General features: G+C 38.2%; 1 protein-coding gene across 3 annotated transcripts in view; it reads right to left on the bottom strand.

Annotated features, from left to right (window-relative positions):
• LOC124805171 (germ cell nuclear acidic protein-like) overlaps positions 1–23,663 on the bottom strand; it is a 77,860-nt gene that overhangs the window by 28,279 nt on the left and 25,918 nt on the right. For all 3 annotated transcript variants that reach the window (XM_047265657.1, XM_047265656.1, XM_047265655.1), the window contains exons 4-7: positions 21,971–22,029; positions 14,063–14,231; positions 8,127–8,398; positions 7,240–7,454 (exon numbers count right to left, since the gene is read on the bottom strand). In XM_047265657.1, coding sequence (XP_047121613.1) covers positions 7,240–7,454; positions 8,127–8,398; positions 14,063–14,231; positions 21,971–22,029 — 715 coding nt within the window. The remainder of the gene's footprint in view (positions 1–7,239; positions 7,455–8,126; positions 8,399–14,062; positions 14,232–21,970; positions 22,030–23,663) is intronic.

The raw sequence follows: 23,663 nt of genomic DNA, 5'->3' as shown, positions 1-23,663 counted from the left end.
TGCAAACGAAACTGGGAAAAGGTAATGCAGATATCTAAAAAATGGTTGACATGAAGTGCGAATTGGTGTAATAGCAAGCCAGTACCACACAAAGAAGGGCTATATACAGGAAACAGCCTTTAAGACCATTTTACAAAAATAGAAGAGAAAATGGAACTGACATGGGAGATACAATACTACAAAACAATTTGACACAGCATTAGAAGACCAAAGTTGAAACAAGTTCCCTGGAGTAGACAACATTCCCTTAGAATTACCGAGATCCTTGCAAGGGAGGGCCATGACAAAACTATTCACCTAGTATGCAAGGTGTATCTGACAGGCAAAATACCTTCAGACTTCAAGGAGAATGTACTAATTCCTGTTCAAAAGAATGCAGCTGCTGACAGCTATTAATATTACCAAACCATCAGTTTATTAAATTATCGTAGTAAAATAATGACATGAATTATTTACATAAGAACTGAAAAAAATGTTATAAGCCAACCTCTGAGGAGGTCAGTTTGATTTATTGAGGAATATAGGAAAACATGAAGCAATGCTGACCCTACAACTTATCTTAGAAGACTGAAGAAAAGAAAACTTATGTTTATAACACCTTTAGACTTAGAGAAAGCTTTTGACGACATTGGAATACATACTCAAATTCTACAGATAGCAGAGATAATATACAGTTAGCAAAAAGTTATCACCAACTTGTACAGAAAACAGATCGCAATTATAAGAGCTGAAGGGGACCATCTATTCCATTCAATTGCTCTTCCAAGCCCTTAGCTGTCCCCGAAATCTGACAGTTTGAGCCCATGGCTGTGTACAAAATGCAGGTTCATTCTTGCAGAGAAGAAAACGGCAATTGGCCACTTCCAATAATGCTATTTAATCACATGAATAGAACCACCACTGGTTTTGAACCAACAGGTTCACATCACATCCATATTTGTTTCTGTTTACATCAGCACTCATTTTTAATTACCACTTGCGGTGAAAATTCCTTGGGGGCGGACATATGGACTTACAGCCATGAAATTTTGGCATATTCTGCCTATAAACCTTTTCCCTTGCACTGTCCAACAACACACACAGAACTTTCTTGCAGACTGTTAAATTGCCAACAATTTGCTCTGGATAGAGGCATTTTTGCAATACATATTTACTAAGGTACAAAAATTTCTCAATTTACCATACATTACAGAATCAGAGAAAAAAATGCCTTGTCCTCTCTGATCAAGATGCTAAGTAAAATTGGGTATTAGCTTCTTCCTACTCAGCAATAATATGATCAGTTATCATTTACCCATCATTGTAAATCCTGCACTTTTTTGCAACATTCTAATGTGAGGTACATTTTTCAGCACTGGAAATCAACAACAGAAAAAATAGACTGTAAAAAATCTGTAGAAAGACAAGTGAATTGCAATTTACAACCATGTGCCGAGATTTGAAGAACTGATGAAGAAGCAAGCTCAATCTTTCCATTTATTTTGTTGTAAGAACAACACATAACATTAAAAGTTGCTTAAAATGTGTTATGTCAACAGTTTTTTATTTATTAACTATTCTTAGTCTTTTATAACTTAAATTTATTGACCCCTCACTTCAAGTCTAATGTCATGTGTACAAGCAGCTGTGGGTGTTTAAGGGAACTGTGTGCCCATAAAGTTTGAAAACCAATGGTCTAAGTTCTTTTTGTTGAATAGCTCAATGGAAAAAAGGTAAGAGACAAAAAGCTGACAAAAGCACCAACTGTTTTTTTGTGTCCCTAAGTCAGCAGAGGATTCTCAAGATTGAAAACTGATTCTACATTACATAGCACCCACATATAACACATTTGGACTTTCTGTAAGGAAATGGTCCTTTTGTGCAATTGCTATTGGACTAGGAGTCAAATTGGAGAAAAAAGAAATTTGTGGCACAGTTTTAGTAAAAAGGAAAGTTCAGTTGATAGGGCACATCCTGGAGCATCAAGAAAATGTCAGTCTGGTAATGGGAGTGAGTGTGAGTGTGTGTGTGTGTGTGTGTGTGTGTGTGTGTGTGTGTGTGTGTGTGTGTGTGTGTGTGTAGGGGGGATATAAATAGTAGAGGCAGACCAATACTTTAATACAGGGGGCAGGTTCAAATGGCAATGGATGTAGGTTGTACTAGCTTCACAAGGATGAAGAGGCTTCTCAGGTTGGACTAGCATGTTACAAAATGTTTTTGATTAGTGCATTGGAATTTGGATTTCCAATCAGGATGTGATTCTTGGCCTTGTTTGAGTCAGGAGGGAGAAACATAAGCAGAGAATGATTTAACAACAAAAATAATCAATTTTTGACACTATAATGTAATTGGACGGATAAAAAGTCTACTCACCAGGCAACGCCATGAGAACACACACATAATAGAAGGTTTTACTTACGCAAGCTCTGGGTGCCAGTGGCGGCTCCTTCCGGCAGAAGAGTTGAAGGGAAAGGAACTGGAGAGGTGTAGGAAAAGGAGTAGAGAAGTCACCCTGAACCCCCAGTCAGGGAAGACTTACTGGATGGGGTGGGTTTATGATGGAGATCACAAACACTTATGCAATACTCAAGAATGGGTCACACTAGTTTTCTGTATAGTTTTCTTTATAGATGAGTTACACATTCCTAAAATTCTCCCAATAAACCAAAGTCAACAGTTCGCCTTCCTTACTAATGACCCTACGTGTTTACTCCATCTCTTAGCACTTTACAATGTTATACCTACATACTTAATTGGTATGAATGTGTCAAGCAACACACAGCTAATACTGTATTCAAACATTACAAGACACTTTTTCCTACTACCTATATTAAATTACATTTTTCCACATTTAGAGCAAGCAAATAAATTTGTATTCAAGTAAGCTTTTATCATCCTACTGTCACTCGAAGACGAACACAACACTTTCTCATACACTACATGGTCATTAGCAAATAGTCACAGAGTGCTGCATGCCCTATCTGTCAGATTACTTTTGTGTATAGAGAACAAGGGTAGTCTTCTCACACTTCCCTGAGGCACTGACGATAATACCCTTGTTTCCAGTGAACACTCACCATGCAGAGCAACCTTCCGGGTTCAATTACTTAAAATGTATTCACATCACTCAAATCACTCAAGGAAAAGGGAGAGAAAGAAACATAGTAGGTGAATATGGATTGGGGGACAGAAATGAAAGAGGAAGCCGCCTGGTAGAATTTTGCACAGAGCACAACATAATCATAACTAACACTTGGTTTAAGAATCATGAAAGAAGGTTGTATACATGGAAGAACCCTGGAGATACTAAAAGGTATCAGATAGATTATATAATGGTAAGACAGAGATTTAGGAACCAGGTTTTAAATTGTAAGACATTTCCAGGGGCAGATGTGGACTCTGACCACAATCTATTGGTTATGACCTGTAGATTAAAACTGAAGAAACTGCAAAAAGGTGCGAATTTAAGGAGATGGGACCTGGATAACCTAAAAGAACCAGAGGTTGTACAGAGATTCAGGGAGAGCATAAGGGAGCAATTGACAGGAATGGGGGAAATAAATACAGTAGAAGAAGAATGGGTAGCTCTGAGGGATGAAGTAGTGAAGGCAGCAGAGGATCAAGTAGGTAAAAAGACGAGGGCTAGTAGAAATCCTTGGGTAACAGAAGAAATATTGAATTTAATTGATGAAAGGAGAAAATATAAAAATGCAGTAAGTGAAACAGGCAAAAAGGAATACAAACGTCTCAAAAATAAGATCAACAGGAAGTGCAAAATGGTTAAGCAGGGATGGCTAGAGGACAAATGTAAGGATGTAGAGGCCTATCTCATTAGGGGTAAGATAGATACTGCCTACAGGAAAATTAAAGAGACCTTTGGAGATAAGAGAACGACTTGCATGAATATCAAGAGCTCAGATGGAAACCCAGTTCTAAGCAAAGAAGGCAAAGCAGAAAGGTGGAAGGAGTATATAGAGGGTCTATACAAGGGCGATGTACTTGAGGACAATATTATGGAAATGGAAGAGGATGTAGATGGAGATGAAGTGGGAGATACGATACAGCGTGAAGAGTTTGATAGAGCACTGAAAGACCTCAGTCGAAACAAGGCCCCCGGAGTAGACAATATTCCATTGGAACTACTGACGGCCTTAGGAGAGCCAGTCCTGACAAAACTCTACCATTTGGTGAGCAAGATGTATGAAACAGGCGAAATATCCTCAGACTTCAAGAAGAATATAATAATTCCAATCCCAAAGAAAGCAGGTGTTGACAGATGTGAAAATTACCGAACTATCAGCTTAATAAGTCACAGCTGCAAAATACTAACACGAATTCTTTACAGACGAATGGAAAAACTAGTAGAAGCCAACCTCGGGGAAGATCAGTTTGGATTCCGTAGAAACACTGGAACACATGAGGCAATACTGACCTTACGACTTATCTTAGAAGAAAGATTAAGGAAAGGCAAACCTACGTTTCTAGCATTTTTAGACTTAGAGAAAGCTTTTGACAATGTTGACTGGAATACTCTCTTTCAAATTCTAAAGGTGGCAGGGGTAAAATACAGGGAGCGAAAGGCTATTTACAATTTGTACATAAACCAGATGGCAGTTATAAGAGTCGAGGGACATGAAAGGGAAGCAGTGGTTGGGAAGGGAGTAAGACAGTGTTGTAGCCCCTCCCCGATGTTGTTCAATCTGTATATTGAGCAAGCAGTAAAGGAAACAAAAGAAAAATTCGGAGTAGGTATTAAAATTCATGGAGAAGAAATAAAAACTTTGAGGTTCGCCGATGACATTGTAATTCTGTCAGAGACAGCAAAGGACTTGGAAGAGCAGTTGAATGGAATGGACAGTGTCTTGAAAGGAGGATATAAGATGAACATCAACAAAAGCAAAACAAGGATAATGGAATGTAGTCTAATTAAGTCGGGTGATGCTGAGGGAATTAGATTAGGAAATGAGGCACTTAAAGTAGTAAAGGAGTTTTTCTATTTGGGGAGCAAAATAACTGATGATGGTCGAAGTAGAGAGGATATAAAATGTAGGCTGGCAATGGCAAGGAAAGCGTTTCTGAAGAAGAGAAATTTGTTAACATCCAGTATTGATTTAAGTGTCAGGAAGTCATTTCTGAAAGTATTCGTATAGAGTGTAGCCATGTATGGAAGTGAAACATGGACGATAAATAGTTTGGACAAGAAGAGAATAGAAGCTTTCGAAATGTGGTGCTACAGAAGAATGCTGAAGATTAGATGGGTAGATCACATAACTAATGAGGAAGTATTGAATAGGATTGGAGAGAAGAGAAGTTTGTGGCACAACTTGACCAGAAGAAGGGATCGGTTGGTAGGACATGTTCTGAGGCATCAAGGGATCACCAATTTAGTATTGGAGGGCAGCGTGGAGGGTAAAAATCGTAGAGGGAGACCAAGAGATGAATACACTAAGCAGATTCAGGATGTAGGTTGCAGTAGGTACTGGGAGATGAAAAAGCTTGCACAGGATAGAGTAGCATGGAGAGCTGCATCAAACCAGTCTCAGGACTGAAGACCACAACAACAACAACAACATCACTCAAATATCTGAGAACCTATTCCATAGGCTTTTAACTTTGTTAACAGTCTACAGTGAAGCAGTGTGTCAAACACTTTCCTGAAAATCTAGGCTATGGAATCTCCCAGGTGCTCTTCATCAATGGTTTGCAGGATATCATGTAAGAAACGGGCAAGCTGAATTCCAGCGTGAGTGGTGCTTGGTAAACCCATGCTGATTTGTGGAAAGAAGGTTTCCTGCCTCAAGGAAAGTTTTTATATATGAACTTACAATATCATCGGGAACTCTGTAGCAAACCAATGTTGAGGATATTGACCTTTAACTTCGCAGGTCTGTTCTTTTACCCTTCTTATACACAAGAAACAGCTGTGCTTATTTTCAGCTGCCTGAACAAGAAAGTTGAGACAGATGCAATGTAAGTGAGGAGCGAATGCTGAACAGTACATTCTGTAAAACAGAATTGTGATTCAATACAGATCTTGTGAATTACTTTTTTTCAGCTGTTTCAGTTGCTTCCCAGTACCAGGGATGACTATGTCTATGTTCTCCATACAGAAGTTTGAGGGTCCAATCTTATGTCTGTATGATCCTTTTGTGTGACCATTTTTTTAACATGAAATTTAAAACTTCAGTTTTTGTTTTGCTGTCTTCTACGTCACGTTACGCTGGTCGACAAGTAATAGAATAGAAGCCTTTGACACAGTTATTTTACATAGGACCAAAATTTTCTCAGGTTTGAGCAAGATCTTTTGTTAAGGTATGACAGCAGAAATTATATTGTATCTTCGAGCATCAATATTTTTATATACACACAAATTTTTACCAACTTTTGCCTGTTGACATTTGCATGTTCTCTTTTGAACCAAGAATGCAACAGTGTTTCCTCAGTAATCTCTGAATTTTGTTATTAAAACGCTGTGGGACTTTTATATTCTTACTCCACTTATTCAGCACATATTTCTCCACAGCATAATTTACAATCAGTTTAAAGTATGCCCATAATTCCTATTATGTCCACCATATTGGAATTACATAGAGCCCATTCATTCATTGTCTAAATAGGATTTTTTGCTGTTGTTTCCAGAATAAAAACTCTCCTAGCCTTCTTGATCTTTTTTTTTTTTTTTTTTTTTTTTTAGCTTAAGTAACAACTGTTGCTATGATAACATGATCACTAATCCCTATCTTTGTAATGACTGAATATCAGATCTATTTGTAGCTGCAGTGGCTAAAACATTCCTTTGCGTACAAGGAACAATGTACAGGTAACAGAAGCAGATTAAAGACATTCTAAAATTTTAATGTGGTGAGAGGAAAAAAGTGTTTTATACTAATGATAAAAGTGAAAAGTGTTTTTTAGTGTTTGATAAACGCAAACGCAACATCAAACAGCAAAATCATCAAAACACCTTATAATATTGTTAACATGGCAATTTTGAATTTGCTGTTACGTAGTTTCATTTACTTAACCATAGAATCTCCAATTAGAAAGTAAAAAATTTACAAATTATTGTATGTTGTCAGCTTCTGAATCACACATGGTAACACAAATATACTTTTATTCCTAAGCGATATCAACTTTCAATAAGTGTGTGATATTGTCTTTTAGCTCTTGAATGTAGGTACAGTATATATCTGTGAGGAAAGTAGTGTCTCTAATTACCTCACTTCTCAACCAAGTGAAAGAGGATGAGAACTGTATTACCTGTCTTTTGAAGACCTCTGAATTATAGAAACAAAAAAGTTTTGAACACAAATCTTCTTTCCTTTTTTTAAACTCTCTCTTGTACATAATTGCATCTGAATGTGACTGTTGCTCTGGGACATTATGAGAAAGAGATGCTAAAAAACTGAAGACACGGGACCGACTAACAGTCTCTCTCTCCTCTTGAATATTTTTTGGCTTTCTGCAACTAGAAACTGTAAAAAAGAAAATTGGCATTCATTTTACAATCCCACAACATCACACTTATTTACAAGCAGAAATCAGAACTCATTTCACAAGATGATTTCCACAGTTTCCACACTTCTAAAAAAAAAAAAAACCACCTTTGCTGGCAGCAAACTGACTGAGGGCACGCACTGTCTACACTTATCACGGCAGTGCGGTTGTGTTTGACCCTAATTTCTTATTTTGCTGAAGGGGAGTCTGAATTAGTTTCAGGGTTTAATACTGAATATGGCACAGGTGGTTTTACTCTAATTTTTTTGTGGAATATATACAGCTAAATCCAATGAGCTGTTACAGTCAGATGCATTTTACTTACGATCTGTTATTCATCAATAAACCACTGGAGTTAAAGACAACTGGTTACCAAAAAACTGCAGATGTATTTTGATAAAAACAAAACTCAACAAGTAATTATAAATCAGTTCACTGGAAACTGTGGATCACGCTTGAAAAAGGGAGAAAGAGAAATACCAAGTTCAAATCTTCAGCTAGCCAGAATTTTAAAAATGTGTCTCGGCAATGAAGAGAGAGAGAGAGAGAGAGAGAGAGAGAGAGAGAGAGAGAGAGAGATGCAGACAAGCTATAGCATCAAAAGATTTAACAGTTTAGGAAGATGTAGATATAAGATGAGAATATGTTACCTTTTTGTGGCTGTTTTTGATAAGGTCTCTCAGTCCTATCGTTAGTAGATGGTATGATTGAGGGAATGTCAGAATCATCTTCAGTGTCCTCTGATGCTGTGTCTGATGATACAGTCTCCACATCTGGACTAGAGTCCACCTTTGTACTTTCATTTCCTTTCTGTTCCGCACCAGGTCCCTTTGTTTCCTCATCTGAAGCTTCTGCTTCACTTTCAGCAAATTTAAGTACTACAGGATGTACTTCCTCAGATTCTGCATAAATTTTCTTAGTCCTGGATTAGCAATGAAATATTTAGAATTAATAAATGACAATTAGAAGACCATGTTTAGTATTGTGCAATACTAAATCACAATAAAGAAAATGATGTAAGGCTTGGCAATTATAATCTTAAGTAAAATACATTATTCTCACCCTTCACTGCCCACAACAGGAAAAAAAAAATTTATGAGCGGGAGGGAGGCGGGGAAGAACGGCAATTATGAAAGGCACTGGAGACGGGTGGAAAAACAATGTTATCCCTACTACACATACAAATTATTTTTAAGTGAAGATACAAAATAGGAAACCTTCAGCACATAAATTGGGAGCAGTTTAAATAAGGCCTCCCTAACTTCCATAAAATTAACTACCATGTCAAAACAAATTCTGCACTTACATATCAAAATTATTGTTTTCCTTTCCATCATAATTTTCTTATTTGGAGAGCACGCAACACATTAACATGGATTGATTCCTTAAAACTGAAGTTTTTTTTATTTATTTATTTTTTTAACTTAAATTAAAGCAATATGAAACCAATACAGAGAGAGAATTTACACTGGCAGTTCAGCTAGTGAATTGGCATTCTTCAAACAATGTAGAGACACATGGCTACACTGACCTGAAGCTGTTGCTTAACTGAGCACTTGCAGCAGCAACAGAAGTGAGAGTGAGTGTGTGTGTGTGTGTGTGTGTGTGTGTGTGTGTGTGTGTGTGTGTGTGTGAGAGAGAGAGAGAGAGAGAGAGAGAGAGAGAGCGAGCGGGGGGGGGGGGGGGGGGCACTTTGGGGGGGGGGGGGGGGCGGAAAGCACTGCGTACTGGAAATCCTTGGCATTGTTAATACTGCTCTAGCCACGTTGGATGTTTCTTTGAATTAACTGAACTAACAAGACCAAGCCACATTTGATGCAAACAAGTGATAGGCAACTCGTCAATCAAATCCACATGTCAACAATACTCTTGTGTGTTACTGCATCAACACACCCCACAGAACATTTTTGATTTCTTGTACTGCTGGAGCCCAATATCATATATATTATGACTATTACTTTTGGCCAGAACTTTGCCACTTACAATGCATTTTCTGCTCCTCGATGAAGTTCACCTTCCAAGTAGGAACCAGGACACAGTTGACAGTGAAGCATATGATGAACATTCTGGTCTTCTCTACAGTAACACTGAATATCATCTTGATCAGTGAAGCCCATCCTGTAAATTAATCTTTGATTTGCCAAACCCAGATCTCAGTTTGGTCAGTGATTTACAAGTCATCCACTTCACACCATAGCCAGGAGGCATAGTTTCTGAAACTCTTTCCAATCAGGGGGGAGGTAGGTTGCAGCCCTCCATAGTTGCCACCCAGCTTTTTCAGCAGTGGTTCCAAGTGTTGACTATGCTCTTAGGAAACTTGACCTCAACTTCACTTGCTGCAGTTACAGTTTGTGCCCTTATAGGAAATAAGTTCTCTCCTGCTCCACTTTTTCTTTCTTTCTTTCTTTACTTTGCAGCTATTTCTCTTCAAACAGGAGGTGATGCTATTCTTGCATTCCTGTGATGTGGTCAAGCTATTCAAATAGGGAGGATTTCAAACAACCTGTTATGATTCTGAATGTGTCACTGAGAGCTATGACCACCTGTTTGGCATGTGTTGAATTATACCAAACAAGATGTGCAAACTCTTCCACAGAAACAGCATCATGGCACAGTTTCAGTTTGATTATCCCGCTATGATCTGTTCAATTTCCATAGAAGATTGTGCGAGAATATTATGAAAAAGACAGATTGGTAATCACCATATAGCAGAGATGTCGAGTCGCAGACAGGCACAACAGAAAGACTACTAAACAAGTAAGTTTTCAGCCAGAAAGCCGCCTTCTGAATTAGACAAAACACATGCACACACACAACGTATTCATGCAAACAGTTTACACACACATGACCACTGTCTAGCTGCTTAGGCCAGACTGCCAGTAACTGTGCCTAGTGGGAGAAGCAGTCTGGGTGATGGGAGTCAGGAGGAGACTGGGGCAGGGAGGAGGAGGGATAGCAGGGTTTGGGTGGGGAACAATGAAGTGCTGCTTGTGGAAGCATACAGTTCAATGATTATTTAAGCTTTTTCTCATGTTCATCTCCTTCATTGGCAGTCCCATCTGAGAGATCCAAATGGGGGACTATGCCAGAATCTTTTGCCAATAGAGAGATCATCATGACACTTTTTCAATTACAGGCAACGTGTCCTATGGAGACATGTGTGTCTTTAATGCAGTAGTTTCCATTGCCTTCTGCAACCTCACGCCAGTGATCATTGCCGATTCTGCTGCCTTTCAGGGCAGTGGTCATTTCAGGGGCAAGTGCCCTGAACCTCTGTCCGCTCCTCCGCCCTCTTTCGGAAGGTCATGGGCAGAATGAGGATGACCAATGTATCCTACATTACCATAACCCCCCTCCAGCCCCACTCACTCACTGACTCACTCACGCTTGTGTGTGTGTGTGTGTGTGTGTGTGTGTGTGTGTGTGTGTGGGGGGGGGGGGGGGGGGGGGAGCGGGGGGGGGGGGGGGTAAGCACACACATGCACACTTCTGTCTGTCTGAAAGGCCGATCAGCTGGAAGCTCAAATGTATAGCAGCCTTTTTCATTGTGACCATCTGCAACCCATCTCCTCTGTATGGTGAGTAGCAGATTTAGCCTTTTCATTAATACTGTTGTTATTCCATAGTGGACTTCCCACTGTTTGATTAAACCAAACCAGACCAGACATCTCTAACCTGGAATCGCACTGACTGGAGTACAATTGCCTTTAGTGATGAGTTCTGCTTCAAACTGAGCCCCAACGATTAGCAAAGACATGTCTTCAGATGCTTTGGACAGAGGTGGGATATCAACCTGACTGTCACCCACTACGTAGCCCAACAAGCAGGAATGATGGTCTGAGGTGCCATTTCTTTTCCTAGCAGAGCACCTTTGGTTGTCATCAGCAGCAGCCTCAGAGCACAGTGGTAAGGCAACAATATTCACGCCCCATTTTGTTGCCCTTTATAGCAAGCCATCTTGGGCTTACATTTCAGCAAGATAATGCCTGCCTGCACATAATGAGAGTTTCTACTGCTTGTCTTTGTGCTTGCCAAACACTACATGGCTAGCAAGGTTGCCAGATTTCCCCCAACTGAGAAAGTTGAGCATTATAGGCTTAGTCCAACCAACCAGAGATTTTGATGCTCTGATTTGCCAGTTGGACAAAATTTGGCAAAATATCCCTCAGGAGGACATTCTGCACCTCTATCAATCAGTGTCAAGCCAAACAACTGCCTGCATATGTTGACCTGCTTAATTTGTCAAGTTCTCTCTCTTGAAATGACCATCCAATTTTCTGAAATTGTGCTCATGTGTGTGTTTGTACATGTACATCACATCTACCAATTTCCATCCCATTCAGATAATTCCTTCATTGTGAGTCTTTTTGTCTGAAGAGTGTAACAGAAATCACTATGTCTCCTTCACCCAGTTATGTCAGGGCCTATAGGACCTATAGGCTGTAGGTATTATAATTATCTAAGATGGCAAAGGACTTTGAAGAATAGTTGAGCAAAAAGGACAGTTTCTTTGAAAAGAGATTGCAAGCTGAATATCAACAACAGTAAAAGAAGGGCAATGTAATGTAGTCAATTAAATCGGGTGACACTGAAGTAATGACACAAAGTAGTAGATAAGTTTCTATTTGGGCAGCAAAGTAACTGATAAAGGACGGAAATATAAAAGATATAAAATGCAGACTGGCAATAGCAAGAAAGGAATTTCTAAAAAAGAGCAGCTTGTTAACATTTAATATAAATTTAAGTATTAATAAGATCTTTCTGAAAGTACAAGTCTAGGGTGTAGCCTTGTACATAAATGAAAAGTCAGCAATAAGCAATTTAGAGGAGGAGGGAATAGTATATTTTGAAATGTTCTACAGAAGAATGCTGAAGATTAGATAGTCAGGTCAAATAACTAATGAAGTTGCACTTAAACAAATTGGGGAAAACAGAACTTTTATGGCACATCTTGACAGGTGACTTCCTGAGGCGTGAAGGAACTGCCAATTTGGTAAAGGCGTGTAGCATGCAGGGTAAAAATTGCAGCAAGGGAGACATAGGCACGAATACGGTAAGCAGGTTCAAATGGGTATAGCTTGCCATTCTGCATCAGCATCTAGTTTACTGTTAAGTTTCCAAAAGTGTACATTTATCTTGTGAAAAGACCTTTAAGATTAATCTTTCTTCCTGCAAACCATTTGCAACTGAAAGCGAAAAAGGTAGAAGTGACTGGCACATGAAGCAGCCTCCGCCAAACATCATGAAATGGCTTGCAGAATGTAGATATAGATGTAGATGCAGTAATTAGTTAGATGAAGAGGCTTGCATAAGGTAGACTATGTGGCTCATCACACCAGTCTTCAGGCAACAATAAGCAAGAACAAAACTTAATGGGTTCTTCTTGCAAAAATGATATAGTCTTTTGATCTACCCCTAGCATTACTTGCTGCAAGCCATAGCTCACAAATGGGCTAACTGTTTGTGTATAAATGTCAGAACAAATTAGAACTAATACTTGTGGCACTTTTCTCAGTACCATGCCGGTAAGTGATAATGCATTGCCAAAAATTACAAAGGTAGTACAATATCCCATATTATCACAACAATACCATGCCTCACAATTGGAAATGAATATTTCATGGCATATCAAAACAATAAATTTTCTTTCTTTTTATTGTTGCATTACTTTAAACAGAGTTTACGATTTTTCAGAAGACATATACTCTTCGCTCATCTTCTGGCCATAAAATGGAAGGTGAGCATATGCTTCTTGGTATGCCATGGGCATGCTGCAAATTCTTCATAGCGAGCACCACAAGCATAAATTTATTTAATAAATGAGGGTTTTTTTTCCACTTAGGCTGTATTTGTTTAGACTACTACTTCACTCCAAAACTAGTTTCAGCTTTTTAAGCCATTATTGAGAGTTAAGCTAGAAAACAGTGCCACACACATGAAAATAATAGTGTAATAATTTCAAATGTCCAATTGTACTAGGCATTTCACAATGAAGAAGCAGCAGCAGCATCAATTTAAGTTGAGTATTTCTTCATATGTAATAAATATTTTATAACTAATTATTGAAAATCTTTCTGACTGGAGATAACTTACACAGTCCTCCTGCATTCCCAACAAAACTGCACACAAATAATGACAATTCACATCTGTTAAAAATAGGACAAGATGCTGAATTGGGAGAATACTACACCATGGCTAACAACTGTAATTACCAGCTGTGAGACATGTACACAGTATCTTGCCAATTACTAGAAAAGGTGTTTATCGCAAGTAATTTTTGGTTTATTCACAGCAATGCTTCATTTCATATCACTTTTAGAAAGTGATAGTTGAGCACAGTCAACTGTGCATCGTTAGAAAACAATTGGATTTGTATTAGTGTGTATAAAATGGAAACCAACTCAACAGAACACACTGAAGCACACCATTAATAGAACACCCTTGTTATTTCATTACAGACCATTTATCTTCATTTGTTTGATAAATCCTATGACAATGGAAAATACTATATGAAATAAAACGACAAATGACAATAAGTCGAGCAATGTGGTAAGAACTATGGCTACAGAAGGTCACAAAGGTTTACCTTTCTGCAACAATTTTCTTCTTTTCCTCAGTCTGCAATTTATTTGTAAGTGACAAATAAAATGCTGGGCTGTTCTCTGCACTTCCATCTGTTAAGAAATTTCTCAGACTGTCTGGTGTATCCAGTTTCTGCTGAAGGAGTTTATTTTTCTTCTTGACACTCTTTATAACTGTATGAGGAAGAAAGTATTTATTAGAATGGTTCTTTGTCACTAGTAAAACAGAAACTACTCAATTGAAATAACTACTTGGAGATATGTTTGAAGAACAGATTTTGCACAGTGTATATTAATAACAACTTGCTAGACCTAGAATACTAACTTCATCATTTATGTGTTTATCTAGTTCGCAGGATTGAAGATTAACGTTATGCCATCCAGCGACACCACAGTGGTGTCATGTGCATAGTATCGATCAGTGGCCGGTGACAGCACTTTAGTATCTTTTGCGTTCTGTTGGTCTTTTGTTTCGGTAACAATAAGTTACACATGTCAACAAGTACATGCCCTTTCATCATGGCAGACGAAAGAGACGATATGATTATTTACGATGAATGTGTGGACGTCTTGTCTGACGTTTCGGACGACTTTGCCAAGTGGGAAGAAGACACTGAATATAAAAAAAAATGAAAGTGAAGCAGAATGATCAGAAGATAGTGAAATACATCCAAGAAGAATTCGGCAAATGCTAAGGTTGCCAACTGATTCGGATGAATCAAAAAGAGACGACAATGCACAGTGGTCAGACTTTGATTTACTGAGGACCAACATTAAATTTGAAGGATCTCCCGGTCCAAACATATTTCCCAAAGATACACAGAGCGCCGAGGATATTGTAGAATTGTATATTGAGAACAATGTATTTGAACGTATTAGCAATGAAACCAACAAGTACTATAGTCAAAATCGCAATAGAAGGAAACTAGATTTAAAAAATGCCAAATTTGTTGACGTTACGGGACCCGAACTTAAAAAATGGTTTGGGCTTGCTATTCTTATGGGAACTGTAAAAAAAGCAATGATCGATGATTATTGGTCAATGAATCTGTTGATAGAGACACCGATATTTTGCAAAATGATGTCCTCCAACGGATTCAGAACAATAATTCAGATAATGCCGACCGGCTTATCAAAGTGCAATTCGTAATTTATTATTTTTCCAAAAAGTTTAAAGAAACCTTTAATCCAAGTAAAAACATCTCGGTTGATGAAGGAATGATACTGTGGCATGGACCGTTAAATTTTAAAGTTTACAATCCTTAGAAAATTACGAAATATGACATACTCATTCGGATGCTGTGTGATTTGAGTACAGGATACATTTCCTCATTCAAGATATATAGCGGTGCTGGACAGTCTTTAGCAAAAACAGTGATGGAACTATTGACACCTTCTTATGGAAAGTGACATGACCTCTACATGGATAATTATTATAACAATGTAGAACTTGCAGAGAAGTTACTTGAAAAGAAAATTCAAGTTTGTGGAATGATACGGCAAAATATAGGATTTCCAGAAAAATTAAAGCACCCAAAAGTCAATGCTCTACAAGGCATAATGCCACTTTGACTGACACTCAAAGAAAATGTAGAAAAACCAATTACACAAAAAAAAAAAAAACCTGAAAGTGTATTAGACTACAACAAATACATGAAAGGAATGGATCAGGCAGACCAATATATGAGTTATTACCCTATATACAGAAAAACTATAAAATAGTCAAAAAAGGTTTGCATGTACCTCTTCAATTGCGTATTATTTAATGTGTTCCGTACATGATAATATTTCAATACAGATAAGAGTCTCAGGTTTCACAATTTTTTATTGAAAGTGTCCGATTTGTGGATAAAAGACCATGTACCTGCTTCTGAGCAAAACTTGGGGGTTGCCACCACACTGCGTACGTCTCATCATGATCTGGTTGACAGACTGTCCGGTCATATGAAGAGACACCAGCTAATACTTATTTCCGAAACGAATGAACGAAAACAAAGGAACTGCCATGTATGTTCCAAAAACAAAAAAAGGAGAACAATAAACTTAATGTGCAAGTCTTGTGGAGTTGCGTTACATCTTAGAGATTGTTTTGCTGCATATCATACGAAAGATAAGTAGCAAGTACCAAAGACAATGGAAACAAACAAATATATGAAACAAACAAATATATGAAACAAACAAATATATGAAACAAACAAATATATGAAACAAACAAATATATGAAACAAACAAATATATGAAACAAACAAATATATGAAACAAACAAATATATGAAACAAACAAATATATGAAACAAACAAATATATGAAACAAACAAATATATGAAACAAACAAATATATGAAACAAACAAATATATGAAACAAACAAATATATGAAACAAACAAATATATGAAACAAACAAATATATGAAACAAACAAATATATGAAACAAACAAATATATGAAACAAACAAATATATGAAACAAACAAATTTTTTATTTATTTACGTATGTATATCTTCGAAATTTTATGAAAGTAGGGGAACAGGGTTTTGAACTTATGAAAACTAATGACGATATTAGTAAAACTTAACAATTTATAATCTCCCAATAATGTCAAGAACAGCTGGCGACCAGCCAAGTAATCCGAACTAGTGCAGCCGGCGCCAAGCGAATACATTTGTACGATACAAGCGGATAGTGAAGTGTTAATCATCAACACACTGCTACTAATATGGTACACTCAATGATCTTTTTTGAAAAATATCTACACCTAAATACATACAACGCAAGCCATTATATGGTATATGGTGGAGCATACCTTGTACCACTACTAGTAATTCCATTCTTTGTTTCACTCACATAAGGAGTGAGAGGAGGGAAAGATTGTCTAAATGCCTCCATACGAGACTTAATTTCTCTTATCTTGTCTTCACTGTCCTTGTGCGAAATGTATGTTGACAGCAGTAGAATAATTGTAGAGTTTGCTGCAAATGCCTATTCTCTAGCATGCCTCTGAATTGCTTTGACACCTTCCCTGAATCCAGCCTGCTGGGGATCCCAAACACACCAGCAGTACCAAAAAATGGGTTGTACAAGTGTTCTCCATGCAGTCTCCATTATAAATGAGCTACACTTTCCTAAAATTCTCCCAATAAACTGAGGTCTACCAATTCACCTTCCCTGTTCCCACTTATGAGCTTGTTCCATTTCATTTTGCTTACAGCCTCACACCTACATATCCAACAAACTTTACTGTACCAAACAGCACATCACTAACACTGTATTCCAACATTTCATTTCATGATTGTTTTTCCTACTCATCTGCTTTAACACACATTTTTCTATATTTACAGTAAACTGCCATTCATCACACCAAATAGATATTCTGTCCACACCATCTTGTATCCTTCTACAATCACTCAACAATGATACTACAAGCATCATGAAGGCCTTGTTGGCCGAAAGCTTACCTTCTGACAGTCTTCTTGTTGTGCCTACATGCGACTGCTACTCAGCATCTCCCTTTATGGTGAGTAGCAACTATCTTTTTCACAACATTCTCACACACTATCCTGGATTTTCCATTGTTTAAATTGAGATATGGTGTTCCAAAGCAGCATTATGCCCTCTTCCAATACTGAAAATGTATCTATGATTAGTTGCTTGTGCAAGAAGAGTTATTTACCTGTTCATTAATAGCACTGATGGGCTTCAACTATGTTACAGACACTTTCAATGAGGTGTCAATGTCTGTGGAGGAGTGGTAGTCCATTCTTTCTCAAGACTTTAAACCAGAGAGGGTAGGGTCTGGAGGAAAGTCAATGTTCTAATTCATCTCAAAGGTGTTCCACTGGGCTTTGGTTGGGACTTTGAGCAGCCCAGTCTATTTTAGGACTGTTCTTGTCCACAGAACACTGCCGCATCTCCAAGGCATTTCCCTGAGGAGCTGCTCGATTGTTGTACCCCTTTCTATTCAACTCCCTACACACAGTCATGGTGCTAGCTGGACTGCTGTTAACATTTTGGAACTCACAAATGATTCCTTCTTCGGATTTCATGCTCTTTCTTACAGCCATCCGCCACAATGCTTGACAGTCTCTGTCCACAGTACATGACGTCTCCATGGTCTTTATTTAGATGTAGCTATTCCTCCACGTTTCCACTCCACATCAACACTCATCACCAACAGCTGACTTGGGCAGCTTTAATAGGACTGAAATATCCCTGACGAATTTGTTACTCAGGTGACATCCAGTGACTGGTTTACATTCAAAGTCACTGTGCTTTCATGATCCACCCATTCTGCTGTTACTGCTCTATTTACAACACTATACTCCCCACCTTGTTTTATACTGATGGGTAAGCCTCTCATGACATTTAGTACTCAATTCCACAATACATAACAGTTGTACACTATTGATATGATTGTGTACCTTCTGGCATTCAACTGTCAGCGTCTATCTCAATGCAGCATAATAATGAAAACATTCACACACAATTTTAACCATTTGAGAGCAGAACAATCTACAAGAAGGGCTCAGTCACATAATGACAATTTTAAATTGTAATGGATACTATAAACTACCACATTTTACGGACTGTAAGACACTTTTTTCTTTGAAAAATTGCCTCCAAAATTCAGGTGCATCTTATACTTAAAAGTAATATAAAAATGTCCAAGGTTTGATTTAAAATTCCTATCAGCCTTAAAAATGGTCATATTCCATGCTGTGGTAAACTTACCTATATCCGGCAATACTGGATTCAACTGGTGGCAGCAGCAGTGCACCAATGTGACAAACATAAGTTGCAGGGATTCACTAGCTTGCTAACACTGTTTAACTCCTGCCCTACCATCACAAACCCAGAACACTGTCCAGCCTATGATGCATCATTGCAATCAACAACTTGAACTGAAAGTGGTTTGTGTTATCAGTAACACTACAATATTGTTATTAGTAGTAAGTTTCATAATGGAAAAAAATAACATGTATTCAAATGAAGCAGGCTATAAATTGAAAGTAATAGCATACGCAGAAGACAATGGAAACAGAGCAGCTGGGCAGCATTTCAGCCCTCCACCAACAGAAAAAAAAAACAATTCATGATTTGCAGGTTAATAAAGAGCTGAAAAAAAAAAAAATTAGGAAGACTACATGTGCAAATAGAGGACTGAATGCAAAAGGACGTATTGAAATGTATTAAAGGACACTCTCAAAATAACACTGGAATTAATACAAGAATGACTCAAATACACACTCATAAGGTAGCGCTAGAGTGGAACTTAACAGACTTTACGGGTAGTGTTGGTTGGTGCAACAGATTTATGAAGCATCATGCATCTAGCATGTGAACCAACAACCAAAATATCTCACAAAATGCCACAAGGGGATGAAGAGAAAATATTATCTTATTATTCGACATCGAAAGAAAACCAGTGTGGAACTAACCCAAATAGCGAATATTCATGCAACTCCTCTGACATTTGGTGTGCCGAGTAACAGAACTGTTGCCATGAAAGGTGCTAAAACTAACTATAAAAAACAAAGATGCTGTGACTTACCAAACGAGAAAGTGCTGGTAGGTAGACACAATAAAAAACACACAAACACGCACACAAATTTCAAGCTTTTGCAACCCAAGGTTGCTTCACCAGGAAAATGGGAAGGAGAGGGAAAGACGAAAGGATGTGGGTTTTATAGGGGAGGGTGAGGAGTCATTCCAATCCCGGGAGTGGAAAGACTTACCTTAGGGGGAAAAAAGGACAGGTATACGCGCGCGCCCACACACACACACACACACACACACACACACACACACACACACACACACACACACACACACACACACACATATTCATCCGCACATATACAGACACAGGCAGACATGCGCAATTTTATGTGAGAACAGAATTTTATTGGGTTCTTGACAAGATCTTTTTCTGAAGTATGACAGTGGTGATAGTTGTACACTTCATACTTCGATCTTTTTGCAAACACATGAATCTATTATCTTTTAACTATCATCATTTGCAAGTTCTCTTTTGAACTGAGACTACAACCTACAACAATCTTTGCTTCCTCGGCATTTCTCGAATTTTGTTATTCAACTAGTGTGGGTCTTTCTCATCCTTAACCCACTTGCTGCTCAATGCATACTTCTCCAGAGCATGAATTACAATGCATTTAAACTTTGCCCATAATTCCTCTAAGTCCATCATACTGGAACTAAATGATGTCCATGCATTGTGTAAGTGAGATGCTAACAACTGTTTATCTGCTCTTTGTAGCAAAAATACTCTCCTGGCCTTCTTGGTGGATTTATTAATGGTAATAACCATTGTCAGTATGATGACACAATCACTAATCCTTGTCTCTAATCTGACAGACACGGTCATAAAGGTCAGGCCTTAGTTACAAGGTCTACAGTATTTCCATTCCGTGTGGGCTGTCTAACTGCTCAAGACAATTGTCCTCACAAAAGTTGGGTCCCTCTCATCCTAACCATCCACAACCAATCCCCCTCTCCTCCTAAAGAAAGGGACGAATAGTTCTGAAGGCTAGGATTGTGCTTTATACTTAAACATACGTCTACTGGTAATACTAAGTTAAGTAGTGATCATCATGTCGGTCTTAATTTTACAGGTTTAACTCATTGTGCAAAGCTGAAGAGATTAGCACAGAATAGACTAGCAGGGTGAGCTGCATCAAAAGTGTCTTCATATTGAAGCAGAAGCAGAAGCAGAAGCAGCAGCAGCAGCAGCAACAATTTAGCATACCACTTGATGATCTATTTTTGCTACTTTCAGTAGAAAAAGCTTTTATACAGGTGTCAATACTAAAGACTACCACTTGGTAGCAGCAGGTCGTGCTTTTAGCTACTGTAGTTAGTACTGGCACAATCTTCCAACAGTCATCGTCATCAGCTGAAGACGGCATGCTGGGAGGGGTCCATTAAAATAATGTGAAGCTTAGGTGAACCATTCATATCCGAAATAGTTTCGCATACTGAAACTATGCATTGATGTCATCTGTTTTCAGCACAAAAAAATTTGCACTGGACCAGGAGTCTAAACTTTATTTCCCACTTACCATGAGCAGTCATCTTAATAACTTAGGCTATCTGAGCATGCCTCCACGACCAATCCAAAATTTCATATCGCATGTAGTCACAACCCTTATGCTCACTCAATTCACGATTCCTGCACAGGGTGATAAATAATATATCATCATTTTATTCCATCAAGGCATGAATACACCACTGACTGTTTCAATGCCTGTGTTTATATAGTGTTTGTATCTTTCCAGTACATTGTCCTGATCTGCATGCATATTTGCCTGCTTGTTTGGGAATCACAAACTGTGCAAGAATAAGGGTTGTGACTACGTAATAAATGGGAAGTTTGGATCAGTTCTGGAGGCATGCTTGATAGCCAAAGTGGTTAAGGCAACCATTCACAATAAGCGGAAAACCTGGGTCCGAGTTTTGGTCCAGCACAAATTCTCATGTGTCACAAACAGCTGATGTTAATGCAGTCACAGTATGTAGAATCACTTCATATGCCTACCGCAGCTGTAATTTTCAGTGAAAATGTCTGTTCCTTCAGGCATGCATGCACGCACGCATGCATGAATGACATTGTGTGGGGAGATACACACAATGTATAACAGGCATTGTAACCAGCAACCATTCACATCATCATGCAAGGATCTCACTAATTTGTTGCTAGAACTGGAAATGCTGCCAATATTCCTTTGCAAAACTGATTTAATTTTATTTATGTATGTATGTGGACATGAACTTACACTCAACGAAAGTATTCACCACCTAAGAATTTGTACCTGTTCACTAACTGCAAGTTTTATATTACCATTTGATATATCTTACGCACTTCCTATAAGTACTTAAGAATGCATTTATCCATTACTCACATTCCTCAAAGTTGTCTTCACTTTCACTAGAAGATTGATAGTGTGTTGGAGACCTCCAGCTGCAAGAAAAAAATTAAGAACATACACTACTATGAAACATTACCAATAATTAACAAGAAATATGTCAATTTAATATTAAGTTCTGCTGATAGATTCTGGGACTGTTGCAGTGTGAGCAACATTTTTCATGAAGTTTGCTGTCTATGCAGATGTATATACCATATGCATTTGATTGTGAGCTGAGTAAGTGGTTTCACTGTTTATGAAAATGAATGTAAATTATTACATCATACATTATTCAAATGTGTAAAACATATGACAGCAGACGCAGCCACGTAAGTGAGGTTTACCAAGGTTTATCAAAACAAGGTAGTGACTAAATCAATGGTCCATAATTATGCACAAATAACCATTTCAGAATGTGAGAATGTTCACAGACTGCAGTGACTACTGTTTACACATGTAGTCTATGCATAAATTTGTTAGCACTGATTTTTACAATGATTTAATTCACACTCACTGCCATCTGAAAGGTTTGATATCTACTTCCCAACTGGAGAGACCTAGAATAATTTTATCAAGGACAGTTGAATTAATAAATCAATAAAATTAAGCTGTATCATCACTGCACTGAATTAATCTTTAATGTGTGTATTTGAAGTTAAAAATCTGACTGGGATTTTATTAAACCTGCAGGTCAGTTCTCAACCATGGAATGATTTATGGTGCCAGTGAAATCATCTAAAGTTACCTGTCAATTTCCTATAACATCTTGATGCAGTTATCACATCAAGACAATGCTGTTGTACTTTAGTGATAACCCACAGAGTTTCCATTAAAAAAATTCTCCTGATTCAGATGCATTCTCTCATTTTTAGTATTGCAGCTCACTGACAGTTATTGAAACACAAATAACTTTATGAGTGTTCAAAGAATAAGGCACACAATGGCAGGTAGTGTCCAAATACCTTGTAGCAGAGTTTTGTTGTGCAGCAGATAATTTACTTAGTGTGGCTGAGTGAAAAAGACAGCTTCCTCAGTAAATGCAAAAAGCCACAAAATCAGGACAACTTAGGCCAACCAAGTGAAATCACACCAGGAGCTACTTGCTGATGCAGTGAGTCCTGTAACTGAGGTGGCAAGGTGGATACCTCATGTTGTCACCAGAGAGGCAGTAACATTACTTATACACTGAAGAGCCAAAGGAACTGGTACACCTGCCTAACATCATGTAGGGCCCGTGTGAGCACGCGTAAGTGCCGCAACACGACATGACATGGACTCTACTAATGTCTGAAACAGTGCTGGAGGGAAATGACACCATGAATCCTGCAGGGCTATTCATAAATCTCTAAGAATACTAGGGGATGGAGATCTCTTGGAACAGCATGTCACAAGGCATCCCAGATATGCTCAATAATGTTCATGTCTGGGGATTCTGGTGACTAGCAGAAGTGTTTAAACTTGCTGCTCTTTAGCAATTCTGGACATGTGAGGTGTCACATTGTCTTGCTGTAATTGCTCAAGTCCGTCGGAATGCATAACGGACATGAATGGCTGCAGGTGATCAGACAGGATGCTTACATACGTGACACCTGTGAGAATCATATTTAGGCATATCAGGGGTCCCATATCATTCCACCTGCACATGTCCCTCAGCATTACAGAGGCTCAACCAGCTTGAACAGTTGCC

Source organism: Schistocerca piceifrons, chromosome 7, assembly GCF_021461385.2.
Source record: "Schistocerca piceifrons isolate TAMUIC-IGC-003096 chromosome 7, iqSchPice1.1, whole genome shotgun sequence".
Classification (NCBI taxonomy): Eukaryota; Metazoa; Arthropoda; class Insecta; order Orthoptera; family Acrididae; genus Schistocerca; species Schistocerca piceifrons.
Note: the sequence above shows the minus strand (reverse complement) of the source record. Positions and strands in the feature narration are given on the sequence as shown.